At 48.7% G+C, this 14176-nt stretch overlaps 1 protein-coding gene across 1 annotated transcript in view; it reads right to left on the bottom strand.

The window, feature by feature from the left end:
• Positions 1-14176, bottom strand: part of SHANK3 (SH3 and multiple ankyrin repeat domains 3) — a 673138-nt gene that overhangs the window by 60017 nt on the left and 598945 nt on the right. Inside the window, exons 18-19 of the mRNA XM_050953559.1 lie at positions 12385-12509; positions 129-264 (exon numbers count right to left, since the gene is read on the bottom strand). Of these exons, the coding sequence (XP_050809516.1) occupies positions 129-264; positions 12385-12509 (261 nt within the window). The remainder of the gene's footprint in view (positions 1-128; positions 265-12384; positions 12510-14176) is intronic.

Genomic DNA, 14176 nt, shown 5'->3' with positions numbered 1-14176 from the left:
GAGCTTGGGCTGGTGGGAGACTGAACCCAGCATAACGAATGACTAGGCTGAGCCAGAGGGACAACCTGCAGAATGAGACGGAGCTCACTTGTTCACGGCTCAGAAACACCAGGCCATTTCACACCTACCCTTCTTTCGGACGACGTCTTCTGATTCTGGCTTGCGGCTGACGGAGACGACTTTCATCACCAGGTGGTTTCCCCCCTGCCGGATCAACGACACCACTTGCTTGTGCCCTACCTTTACCACATTCACACCATTCACCTGGGACACAAAGAGACACTGATCAGCACAATTGCTGCCCAGACCACAGCAAGCAGGCAGCACGGACAAAGGGGGCTTAGGGGTTCCAGGCTGCATTCTGAACTTGCAGAGCACACTGGTGATGTGTGTGCATCATGAAGCAGGGTCGGGGACAGGAAACCCAGGTCACCTGCATAGAGCCTCTTTACTGTTCTGTAGTTAATAGTTAACAGATGGGGAAACTGAGGCTGACAGGTGATGTGAACTGTCCAAGATCACAGAGGGAGTCAGGGTCAGGTTTGAAGCCATAGCTGATGGGCTTTCAGATGTTGTAGAGACCATGCTAACAGAAGCACTCGGATACAGTCAGCTCGTGTACAGTGGGGTCAAATGACCCGGGGGCCAAAGCCTGTCTCATTGATGTGTCCATTAGAAATATCTGGAGATGGGCCTCCCTGTCAGGACCTAGGTGTATATGACTTACATATCGCACATTTACCATGGACGACGACTCCCCCAAACATAAGGGCCAGTGTTTGAAACCAGGAGACTTAGAACTAGGCATGCTGGTACCAGGAAGAAAAATAAGCAGTCTGCTGGTAAAAAGGAACCTACTCTGAACAATCTACTACTGTGACACCAACAGGCACAGTAATGAACTGTAACATCCGTGGCCACGCTGGACATTGCTGGGCAAACAACTCTGACCTCTGGCACATGGGAAGCACGCGCACCATAAGTGGAATATGTGTATGGACAATCACTCAAAGGAGAACCCAGGAATTTTGGGTTTCTAGCCCTGAGTTTAATTCCCCAGAATTTTCTCCCTTATCAGCATGTTTGGTAAATCTCTTCAGCAATCAGTAGGTGACATGTTAGGTATCATTCTTCACCAAGTTTCCAGTGCTGGTATCCAGCTTTTTAAAGACTTCTTGGGCCAGAAAGAGTCTGGTTGTGATCCGAGGCCTCATGACATGCAATATGATGTAGACTAGCACGAAATGGAAGAAATGAAAAAATCAGGCACCCGTTAGTCACTTAAACAAGTGGCCTGAATTTGAGAGGTGCTGGGCACAGGAACCTTGTAAGTGGAGGTGCACAGCGCCTTTGAAAATCAGAGCACAGATCTAGGCGCCTAAGCCTGGATCAGTATGCCCAGCTCTAGGCACTTTGCTTGGAAGTGTTGGCCTCAAGCTCCCTGTGACTCAGTCACCTCCTTTGTAACACAGAGGTTGGGCATCACTGAGGACCCACTTTTGTAAAGTGCTTTGACAGCTACTGATGAAAAGTGCCGTATACTCCAAGAACCACCAGTGAGTTCATTAACGGGGTCTAGATGGCGGGCAGATGAGGATGGTTGACACTTTATCTATTGGTAATAGAATTGAAACAAAATACATTTTTAAAAAGAAAATCTGTATGATAAAAGAACACTATTCAGGTTGCAAAATCAAGCCAGTTTATGTTGCCTGTGCAACATTCATTCTGCCCCCTTGTGCACATGCATTACAAGACCGTCGTCCACAGGGGCGCTGGCTCATTCAGTGCACAGAATGAACAGCTGTGCAGTATTTTTCTTCACATTTCTTTTAGTGACCCTTGCCTTATGTACTGGACACCAGCCAAAGCCTGCCCTGAATAGTGCATTATTCATTTCCTCGTGGTCTTCTCTATGGTGCTCATCCACAGAGCATCTGAGAGACTCTCAAACATTAAAGGAATTTATATCCACATCAACCCTGTGTGACAAGAGGAGCATGGTAGAAGGGGGGTGATTTTACCTCTCTACGCTGCACTGATGAGACCAGTGTGGGAATAACTGCACAGAAATCTGATGTCAACATTTTTAAAATGGTGTTGAAAAATTGGAGGCTGCAGAGAACATAAAAAAAGAAAAAGATGAGATCTGGAAAACCGCCTTACAGTGAGAGATTGAAGGAGTTCAATCTGTCTAGCTTACCAAAAATAAGATTGAAAGGTGACTTGATTACACTGTGTAAGTACCTTCACGGAGACAAAATGCCAGGTACTAAAGGCAGAGGAAGGCATAATAAGAACCAATGGCCTGAAACTAAAAACAGATCCATTAGATTTATTAACAGTGCAGGTGATTAACCACTGGAACAAACTCCAAAGAGAAGTGGTGGATATTCCATCTTTTAGATGGCCTAGATGCCTTTCTGGAAGAGATGCTCTAGCCAAATATAAACTATTGGGTGAAATACAGGAGTAACTGGGCAAAATGAAAAGGCCTGTGATATTCAGGAGGTCATAGTCTCCAATTTTTCAACATCCTTTTAAAAATGTGGACACCAGACCTGTACACAATATTCCACTATTGGTCTCACCAATGCCATATACACAGGTAAAATCAAATTCTCACTACTCCCCTATTTATACATCTAAGAACTGCATTAGCCTTTTTGTTTTTTTTTGGTTTTTTTGGCAATCGCATAGCATTAGGAGAGCAAGTTGAGCTGCTTGTGCATTCCGACCCCTAAATCCTTTGCAGCTTTCCAGGACACAGGCCCAGTCTATAGGCATTGCCAGCATTCCTTGTTCCTAGATATATAACTTTGCATTTGGCTGTATTACAAGGCATTTTTTTTGAGTGGGCCCAGCTTATTAAGTGATCAAGATCGCGTTGTATGACTGCCCTGTCCTCGTCACTATACACCACTCCACCAACCTCTGCGTCATTCACAAATTGTATCAGCTGTGATTTCATGTTTCACTCCCAGATCACTGATGGAGATGGTGAATAGCATCAGGCCTAGACTCGATCCCTGTGGCACGTCACTAGGAGCACTCCCATGCAATGTTGATTCACCACTGACAACAGCTGTCTGAGGTCTATCAGTTAGCCACTCCTTAATCCATTTACCATGTGCTCTATCGACCTGCACAGTGCCAATTCTGTAATCAGAATGTCCTGTGGTACTAAGTCAAATGCTGTACAAAAGTCTAAGTATATTACATCTACACAGTCATCTTCATGAACCAAACTTGTAATCGCATCCTAGAACTAAATCTGGTTTGTGGGACCAGATCGATGCTCCATAAAACCACGCTAGCTGGCATTAATTACATTCCTATCCTTTAAGCCTTAATTAATTGAATCCTGTATTGGTTTTTCTGTTATTCTGCCTAGAACTGATAGACTAACCGGCCTACACGTGTCCGGGTCATGCCACTTGCCCCGTTTGACTACCAGCACAACATTAGCATCCACTCTTCTGGAGTGTTCCTGGTATTCCAATATTTATTAAAAATTAACATCTGTGGGCCAGAGAGCTCCTCAGTGAACTCTTGTAGGAGTGCAAGTTACCTGGACCTGCAGGTTTGAAAATGTTTCTCCCTAGTAGAAGTTATCCAATATCCTGCTCTGTTACTACTGAATGGAAATACTACATCATCCTCATGTGATACGATTAGATCATCCTGTATATTTACAAATACAGACCAGGAACAGTTATTGAACACGTCTGCCTTTCCACAGAATCACAGACCCACAGGGTTAGACGGGACCACAAGGGTCCTCCAGTATAACCCCCTGTCAAGATGCAGGATGTGCTGTGTCTAAACCATCCAAGACAGATGGCTCTTCAGCCTGCTCCTAAAACCCTCCAGTGAAGGAGCTTCCACGACCTCCCGAGGCATCTGGTCCATTGTCTGACTGCTCTGACAGGAAATTTTTCCTGAGATTTAATGATTTTCTGCATCATTAACAACAATTTAATACCTTCACAGAGTTTATGCCGAAAACAGCCACCAGCTCACGCTGTCTGACCTTTTGTGTATCACAGGCCATTACAACGCCCAGATACCCCCGTGATGTGGCACAAAGTGTCCCTGGAGGGGAGGTGAATCTGCACTGGAGTAGCCACCTCCTGCACCCCCTTCCCCCTGCCGTGTCAGAAAGGGGGAATGGCATATCAGCCATGCGGTGGAGCTGACCCCCATGGTGTGCCATTTTTTGCCAGCCCCAGCTCCATTATGGAGCTCACGCTAATGGCAACCTTTCCAGTAGGCCTCCGGCTGGTCTAACTGCCAGGGAGGCTGGGCAGCTGAGGGTCACGGCGCTGGCGCCACCACTCTCAGTCTGATCTCAGTGTGGAAAGTCAGGGCTGCAGGCGTGGCTACTGGTAGACTGGAGGGGTGGAGACCAGAGCAGGAGAGTCGGCAGGAGTCATGGGATTCGCGTGGGGAAACTGTCCCTACAGCCTGGGGCATGAGCAGTAACAGCACGCTTGGCTCCAGAACACCCAGCTCCTGGCCGCGTAGCTGTGCGCAGAGCAGCCACACCTGAGTGAGGTGGGTCTTGCAGCACTGCTGGGCTCTGGCACCCCCTGGAAAGCTGTGCCCACAGGACTGCACCAGCGTGAGCAGCCAAAGGAAAAGAAGGCCCATGGAGTCACTGACTGCAACCTTAGGCATCTTGTCAATGGCCTCATCATTGATGACTGAGGGGCAGTTGAGAACGGCTTCAAAAATGTTCAGATGGGCCAGTATAAGAAGGGCTCCTGGGGAAAGGAAGTGAGTCTTGCTCCAGCAGTGGAGCAAGAAGGACCTAGCTGCCTTGTAGAGACTCTTGCTCCAGCTGGGGAGCAGAGAGGACCATGCTGCTTGGGAGAGCAAGCAGGGCTGGGGAAGGACAGGCAGAGCTGAGGAGCTCTGTCCTGGTGACTCCCCAGGCTCAGGGAATTACTAGGCTGAAAGGAGACAGCTGGGGCTAGAAAGGCAGCAGGTCCAACCCCCTTGCCAGTGATGAGTGGCCATTACAGACTGCAGTTTGCCCCTGAAAGAAGGGGCTGGATGATGACTGGCAGTAGCCACTGACACAAGCTAGGTATAGGGGGGTTGGGGTTCCCCTGAGGACGAGAGACCCATAGTGTGGGGATACTGCTGGGGGGGCAGTACCCCAAGGTATGGGGCACCATGGTTCAGAAGGACGCGTGGCCTGAACTGCAGGAGATAAAGAGACTGCAGAGGGGCAAGTAAGGGCAGGGGAGAAACTGGCCAGAGAAGGGCGCTCCTGAGCTGGATGAGCTAATTCCCAGACTGACCAGCAGGAGTCACCACACCGGTGAGTTGGCGGCATGCTACAGAAGGCCAAAAAAGAATTTGAAGAACAGCTAGCCAAAGACTTAAAAAAAATTGTTCTTACTTTTTAAGTGCATCAGAAGCAGGAAGCTGCTAAACAACCAGTGGGGCCACTGGACGATTGAGATGCTAAAGGAGAACTCAAGGACAATAAGACTTTGCGGAGAAACTAGATGAAATCTTTGCATCAGTCTTCAAGGCTGAGGATGTGAGGGAGATTCCCAAACCTAAGCCATTCTTTTTAGGTGACAAATCTGAGGAACTGTCCCAGATTGAGGTGTCATTAGAGGAGGTTTTGGAACAAATTCATAAACTAAACAGTAATAAGTCACCAGGACCAGGTGGTATTCACCCAAGAGTTCTGAAGGAACTCAAATGTGAAATTGCAGAACTGCTAACTGTAGTCTGCAACTTATCATTTAAATCAGCTTCTGTATCAAATGACTGGAGGATAGCTAATTTTTAAAAAGGGCTCCAGAGGTGATCCTGGCAATTACAGGGCGGTAAGCCTGACTATAGTAAAATTGTCTGACACATAGATTAACATAATTTGTTGGGGAAGAGTCAACATACTTTCTGCAAAGATAAATCATGCCTCACCGATCTACTAGAATTCTTTGAGGGGGTCAACAAACATGTGGACAAGGGGATCCAGTGGATATTGTGTACTTAGATTTTCAGAAAAGCTTTGACAAGGTTCCTCACCAAAGGCTGTTAAGCAAAGTAAGCTGTCATGGGATAAGAGGGAAGGTCCTCTCATGGATGGTAACTGGTTAAAAGACAGGAAACAAAGGGTTGAAATAAATGGTCAGTTTTCAGAACAGAAAGAGGTAAATAGTGGTGTTCCCCAGGGGTCTGTACTGGGCTCAGACCTATTCAATATATTCATAAATGATCTGGAAAAAGGGGTAAAGGTGGCAAAATTTGCAGATGATACAAAACTAATCAAGATAGTTAAGTCCCAGGCAGACTGCAAAGAGCTACAAAAGGATCTCACAAAACTGGGTGATGATCTCCAGGACCCAACAGTCCGAACAGATCTTCTGCCATGCTTGAAAAAGTTGGGTTAAGCATTCCCCAAAAGGTGAGCTAAATGGAGAAGGCAGATCTAACTTCAGAGCTGTCTCTGAGCCTTCCAGTATATCTAGGCTTGGAAGACTTAGATTTGTATCAGGATATGTTGGTTAACATCAATTTCACTGTGCAGGCAGAAACCAACAAAAAATATTTCCATCAGTAACAACAGAAATGTACAGATAGGCAAAGTTAGAAAAATGCTGCTTCAGAAATTATTAGAGTCAATACCCAGTGATGTAGAATTCTGATTTAGGCTTGTTGCAAATGGACTAGTGAATGAACTGTAAAACCGGTTGGGATTTGCGGATTCATGGACATTGGCTCTGTATATTTGGACATGTAATGTTTGTTTAACAGTTTGCAGAGCTCTAACTTCTTGACTCTCAACTTTTGCTGTCATTAAATAATTGTCTGACCTCCCCCCCCACACATAATTTTTCACAACTGTAGAAAAAAATGCTTAAAATAAACCCTGATTTTATCTGTCAAAATGATATAAAAATAGAAAGTGAATTCTGCCAAGCCTAAATATATCCTCAGTCCTAGACACAGCGCCCACTGAGGCTGAAGAGATGCAGAGGGGAGGCTCCCAAATGCCCCTGCAAGGTCTGTCTAGCTTCCCTGATGTCTAGCTCTGGGTTGTGCCATCCCTGAGAACAGCTGGAACAGGAGGCTGACAGCCCTCACACGGTGGGCTGGCTCAGGTCCGAATGCCTGGCTCTTGCCTTGAGGGCCCTTCAGTTTTTAAAAACCTCCTCAGCCTTGGAATGGAAAAGTCATAGTTGTGGCCGAAGACCTGGTTTTGGTATCGGAGATGGGAAAGGAAGCCATCAAAGAGTGCTTTGACTCCTTCTAGCCCTTCTGAAAGAGTTCAAGAAACTCCAGCCTATTTTCCTCTGGTATAAATTGGGCCCAAGAGGCCATGTCAGACCAAAGGAATTGTCCTACTGGTCAGACTATCTAGCCCAGTAGCCTGTCTCTGACAAGCAACACTGCAAAATGCTTCAGAGGAAGGTTAAGAAACCCAATGATGGCCTCTTATGGGATAACCTGTCCAGTGGGGAAGTTTCTGTTTCACTCCACTCACTGGTTCTTCCTCCTTCTCTTCTGACCGGCAGAAACCACATTTGCCCCTACCACATTGCAGGGGATACGCGAGAAGGAGCTGGGATGCCTCCACAAGTTTCCTTCCCTTTTTAAGAGGCGGTGACTTTGGCTTGGATGCACATCTCTTTCATGCTGTTACTGAAGTGGGAGGCCCAGGTGGCCCACCAAGGGTAGCGTACCCAAGAACAGTCCAAGGATGTAAATAAGGATCAGACGAAGTCCCTGCTCCACTGTCTGGCTCTCTATGAGCAGCAGGAACTGAACTGGGTGTAACTAGCTTTTCTCAGATCTAAGAACTCCACTAAACCAAACTCGGCAACAGTCAGAGTAACAGACCCCACAGCTGTGATGCTGGCACCAGTCTGAGCTAGAGCAGAGACTCAACTGGCACCAAAGGTGTGATGGTTTCAAGGAAAGTGCCAGAACCAACCACCCAGATCCAATATTATTGTGGGGCAGGTCTCTGGCCTGTGCTGTGCAGGGGTCAGATGAGATGATCACAGTGGTCCCTGCTGGCCTTGGAATCGACGAAGTAGGGAATAGTTCAAGCTCAATATGGATAATGTGTTAGGATATAGATCAGGCCTGTCTGCAAAGGCCTATACTTTAAGAATGTAGGTGTATTCTTATCACTTGGCTAGTTATAGAGGTATAAAAGAAAGAATCAAAATCAGTGTCTGTGCAATGGCCTTTTCTTACTGTGACAGTCTGAGGCCTTCAGCTAAGATGTAGTTAGGCAGCCATAAGCTGGGAAGTGTATGGTCACATCCTCACATTCCAAACTAGTCACATTGAAATAAGGTGCTATTGGGCTATTGGGAATACAATCCTGCCCTGATATTCCTATCACCTCCAGAGGAAGGGAAGAGCCTAGAAGATGTAAAAGGAAACTTAGTTTGATCGCATCCTGTCTGGCAAGAACTCACGTATCAATAGACACAGCTGGAAAACCCTTACATCTGTATAGATGTAGTTGTGAAATCCTCACTTCTGTATTGTTTTGTATGTTTATTTGCATGGTCTCTGTCTGGTTCTGTGATTGTTTCTGTCTGCTGTATAATTAATTTTGTTGAGTGTAAACCAATAAAGGTGGTGAAATATAATTGGTTAAATAACCTTGTTACAGTATGTTAGGATTGATTAGTTAAATTTCAGTAAAATAATTGGTTAAGGTATAGCTAAGCAAAACTCAGGTTTTACTATATAGTCTGCAGTCAATCAGGAAGTAAGGGGGGGAATGGGAACAGGGACCGGGGATGGGGGAACTGGGATCATGTCTTGCTAAGGGGGAAATGGGAACGGGGATGGGAACAGGAACAGGGACACAGGCAAGGCTCTGAGGTGTTAGAGCTGGGAAGGGGGACACTAAGGAAGGAAACTGGAATCATACTTGCTGGAAGTTCACCCCAATAAACATCGAATTGTTTGCGCCTTTGGACTTTGGGTTTTGTTGCTCTCTGTTCATGCGAGAAGGACCAGGGAAGTGAGAGGGTAAGGAATAAGCCCCCTAACATAATGAAATATGGACTCATAGTGGCTTGGCAGTTACTTTTCTAACCCTGCCCAGCTCACCCTCTTGTGAATCCATCCAATTATCCTCCCCACACCTTGTGTCAGCCTGTGTGTTAACACAGCACCCAGCACACTGGGGTTCTCATCAGCACCAGTGGCTCGGGGAGTGAATGTTGTATGAATACTAAATAATGTTGACAAAGCTGCTGTATGCTTCCCACACCAGGTAACTCACCGTCCCCGACTCAAGGGCTGGGCTCCCCAGACAGGATGTCTTGCTATGCCCCAGCTCCAGCCATGGACACACAAGCCATGTCAGCGTAAAGGCTGGTCAGGGTTTTTTTGTTTTCTTTACTGATCGGTGTGGCCGGATTCTGAGCATCTGTTTACACACTAGCATATGCGGTAACAAGACTTTCTTCATTCTAATACCTAACTATCTGTACAGCAGCATTAGGAAACAATACCACAAAAGTTCAAGTTTGGTGGTTGTTGTTTTAACAAAATCAGGGAATTCCACATACAAAAATGTCATTAAGGCGGATGAATGGCAGAGCACAGTTATCTACTGATTGTCTCTGACTTTCTGCCGAAACTGCTGGAGCCTACAGCGTGGCGCTGGAAGAGTGCAACGCTCTGTATCAGCTCAACACAATACCTGGCTGGAAGCCCCAGGAGCTGTGATATTTCAAACTGCTCCAGTAAATGTCCTGTGGTGAACAATTCTGCACTGGCCTCCAGGAGAGGGACTGGATGGCATCCAGTGGACCATTTCTATTTCTAACCTCAATTATTATTATGATTCCTGGTTAGTGGCAGGGGACATTGTGACACCCTCACACCCTCATATTCACCACTGTCCTATAATTAGGCTGTTTTGTACAAAGTCTGCCTTGTGACGTATCACTCTAAAAGCCTGGGTCTGTGAACAATAATATCCGGTTGGATTGCACGTGCTGTCATTGTATGTGAAGTTTTGTTGTGTGCTTTGTGTGTGTTACTGAAAGATGTTGTGAAGCTGGAAAAGCCCACAATTAGCCTTTCACATGCAACAGTGAAGAAGCTAGACCAGAGGTGAGCAAACTTTTTGGCTCAAGGGACACATCTGGGAATAGAAATTGTATGGCGGGCCATGAATGCTCATGAAACTGGGGGTTGGGGTGCAGGAGAGTGTGAGGACCCTGGCTGGGGGGTGCGGACTCTGGCATGAGGCCAGAAATGGGGAGTTCAGGGTGTGGGAGGGAGCTCTGGGCTGGGGCAGAGGGCTGGGGAGCAGGGGGGAAGGGCTCAGGCTGGGAGTGCGAGCTCTGTGGTGGGGCTGGGGATAAGGGGTTGGGGGTGCAGGAGGGTGGTTTGGAAGGCAGGAAGGGGATGAGGGCTGGGGCAGGGGGTTGGGGAGTGGGAGGAAGTCAGGGGTGCAGGCTCCAGGTGGCGCTTACCTCAAGCAACTCCCAGAAGTAATGGTATGTGCCCCCTCCGGCTCCTATGTGTGCTGCCTGGTCTGCAGGTGCCACCCCTGCAGTTCCCACTGGCCGTGGTTCCTGGCCAATGGGAGCTGCAGGGATGGCGCTTGGGTGGGGGTAGCGTGTGGAACCCCCTGGCTGCCCCTACGCATAGCAGCTGGAGGGGGAACATGCTGCCGCTTCCAGGAGCCATGCGGAGCCACAGCACGTGGAGGGGGGCAAGCCCCCAACCCCACTCCTCAGCTGGAGTGGGGCAAGCCCCAGATCCTGCTCCCGATGGGAGCTTGAGGGCTGGATTAAAATAACTGAAGGGCCGGATGCGGCCCCTGGGCCATTGTTTGCCCACCCCTGAGCTAGACAGTGCTAATGGTCCATCAACAAAAACAACGGCCATGGAAAAGACTTGTCCTCACCAGGGAACACTTCAGACAGCCTATGGATAATGGCTGCCATGACTCATCAAGATGCCAGGGCATGTGACTAGACCGGATGATACTGAACTCCATTTTGCTACCTGTATTTTTCCATAAAGTGGGCTGGGAACTTGTCTTGGAACAAAGGGGTTCCCGCCCTATGGAAGAAACTATAAAAGGGGGAAGTGACATCACCAAGGGGCCTCACTCCCTCTACAGCTCAATGCCTGGAAACACTTTAGAAACAATGAGTGAACTGGGGGAAGTGCTGCTCCCAGGCTGGAAGAGGGGATTCCTGCCTGTGTATAGAACATCTACAAACTGCTTGTACTAGCTAACAGCTGAGACACTGTTTGATTCAAATCTTATCTAGTATATTAGGCTTAGATTGAGGTTTTTGTTTATCTGCAGGGTAATTTACTTAGATCTGTTTGCTATCACTTATAATCACTTAAAATCTATCTTTCTGTAGTTAATAAACCTGTTTGATCTGAACCCGTGTGTCCGAGTGAAGCGCTAGGGAATCTCAGCTCTGTGACAAAGGCTGGTGCGTATCTTCCCCACAGCGATGGGGAAGCAGGTTAATTACTCAGCTTGCACCGTACAGACCCCTGACCGGTGTAGGACGGAATAATTCTGGGTTTCTGCTCCAGTAGGAGGGCAAGGCTGGGGAGCTGGGAAACTGGCTGGTGCCTCCATTGTTGGTCCATGAATGGCCCGGGTAAAGCACGCAGGTAACTCAGCTGGGGGTGTGGTGCCACCTGCTGTCATGTTGCGTGGTGATAGAGCCCAGAAGGGCTGGCTGTGTGTCACCAGCTAACGCAGTGTGAGAGGCCAACCCAGCTGACTAGTCAGGGGGCACAGCGGTTCCAACAGCTTCCAGGCTTCACCCCAGGGTACCTCCCATCACAGCCAAGTCAGCCTGTTTCCTGACTGGTGGAATGGGAAGCACATAGCTGCTTGCATGACTTCCCTGGCTGCATTGTCACATCTGGAGAAGCTGGAGGGTTTACTAGAGGAGCCGAGACAGGAGGCAGATTCAGAGATTTAAGTAATGAGTAAGGGGAAGATTATGTCACAGAGCTCACGGATTCCATGACATACAGAGACCTACGTGAAATTTTCCAGCCCCAGGGTGATGGGCCAGAGCAGTCAGCTGGCAGGGCCCCTGGCGCTCTGAGCCGCTGTGGGCAGCAGGGGGCCCCCACAGCTCCGAGCCGCCATGGGCAGTAGGTGCTGGACCCCTGCCTTTCTGCAGTGGTGTTCAGGCTCTCATCTCCTCCCCTACCATGTCAGCCCCCTTTTGTCCTGGTTATTTTTAGTACAAGTCCGGGACGGGTCATTGGCTTCCATGAATTTTTGTTTATAGCCCATGACCTGTCCATGACTTTTACTAAAAATAACCGTGACAGAATCTTAACCTTAGTAATGAGCACACCTAGCTCTCCTCAGCCTCTGGCACTTACCTCAATCAGAAAGTCTCCCGTGCGAAGTCCTGCTTTCCAGGCCACACCTTCCACATCCACTGACTCCAGGTACTGGAGCGCTGGGAAGGCTGGAGTCGGGGTGAACTCCTCAATTGGAGTCTCCGCTGAAAGAGAAAGATCGAGCCCCAATTAGCAGTACGCAGGAGGGAGGCAACAGAACATTCAGTGACGTCTAGGAAAAAGCTCTCCAGGAGCTTTACTGGCTCAGAGACCAAGCCGAGGTGTGTCTGCTGAGCACCTGACCACTTCCCTTGCAGCATGGTGTAATGCTATTTATGTACAGTCATTTCTGTGATGTTCATCACTGTACAACCTGCTAATGGCCTCCCAGAGCCACATTTACCTCACACACAGAGTCGCATTCATCCTCCACAAGATGCCCACAGCCACTCACCCCAGTCCCTCTCCCTAAGCCACGTACCTACAGAAAGAAGGTCCATGCTTACTTAGACTTTAACCAGACGTCTGGCTAGGAAATACGGCCCCCAATACACATGAAAATTCCTCCCCACCAACCAACCAAAATCTCCTTCCAGCCTCTACCCCCTGCTCCCTTACATCCCATCCTCACCCACCCAATCCGACTTCGCTGTCCAGCCATGGTGAGTCATTTTGCCTAGGAGGTACTGGGAACCATCACTGGGGGATTGGGGGAAAATACGGATTGCTCCCTGGTGTGGAGCAGTGTGGGGAGAAGGCGAGGGTATGCTGTCTGATCCCCAAAAAGGAGACCGTTGCAGGTATCCAGGAACAGAGAGAAAAATACCACCTCCAGGAATGCCGCAGGGCAGCAGTTCTCAAACTGTGGGTCAGGACCCCAGCACGGGCCATGACTTTGTTTTAATGTGGTCACCAGGGCTGGCATTACTGGTGCTGAAGCCAAACCCCAAGCCCACTGCCCAGGGCCAAAACGGAAGCCCCATCAACTGCAGCTGAAGCTGAAGCCTGAATGCTTCAGCCTTAGGGGATGGGGCTCAGGTTACAGGCCACCTGCCTGGGGCAGAATCCCTTGGGCTTTGCCCCCTCCACCCCATCCAGGGAGGCAGGCTCAGGATTCAGTCCGCTCTCCTGGGGTCGTGTAGTAATTTTTGTTGTCAGAAGGGGGTCGTGGTGCAGTGAAGTTTGAGACCCCTGCAGCAAAGGCCTTGGCTGGGTTGCTGCTGCCTGCCTCACTGGGATCTAGGTCCCTGATGGAAAAACAGGGGCTTGTTGCAGCTGGAGCACTCCTCCTGGGCTCTGGCTGCTGCTGGTGCAGTCTATGGCTGCCAGGGGCTCTCTCTGACTCTATGGGAATTTCTTTCTCCCTTAGCTCATGTGGCTGGGGACAAGACTGGCACATAGGAACATTGGACATAGAGCTGGAAGGAACCTTCTGGGCCATCGAGTCCCATCCCTGCTGTCACAGGCAGCCGCTCATACCATCCCATTCATAAACCTGCCTTAAAAATAGCTCGGGTTGTCTCTTACAATGCCCTGCTAGTGAGCAGCTGCAAAGCCATCCTGGCACTGTGATCACTCAGCATAACCGCATGTGGAGACCCCACACCCAGCTACATTGCATGAATGCTCCCAGAGCTGGTCATGAATCACACAGAGAAAGGCACCAGCCAAATCCCCCAGCTCCCAGCACTGTACATCAGGAATATGCCGTCTTGCGCTGCTCAAGACGAGCAGTGCAGGTTTATTAATTGGTTCCCCACTTTCATCAATGGAAAGCGGATGTACACCAGCCTTTGCAGACCTGAGCTCACTTGCCACACACTTTATACAA

Source organism: Gopherus flavomarginatus, chromosome 1 (assembly GCF_025201925.1).
Source record: "Gopherus flavomarginatus isolate rGopFla2 chromosome 1, rGopFla2.mat.asm, whole genome shotgun sequence".
NCBI lineage: Eukaryota > Metazoa > Chordata > Testudines > Testudinidae > Gopherus > Gopherus flavomarginatus.
Note: the sequence above shows the minus strand (reverse complement) of the source record. Positions and strands in the feature narration are given on the sequence as shown.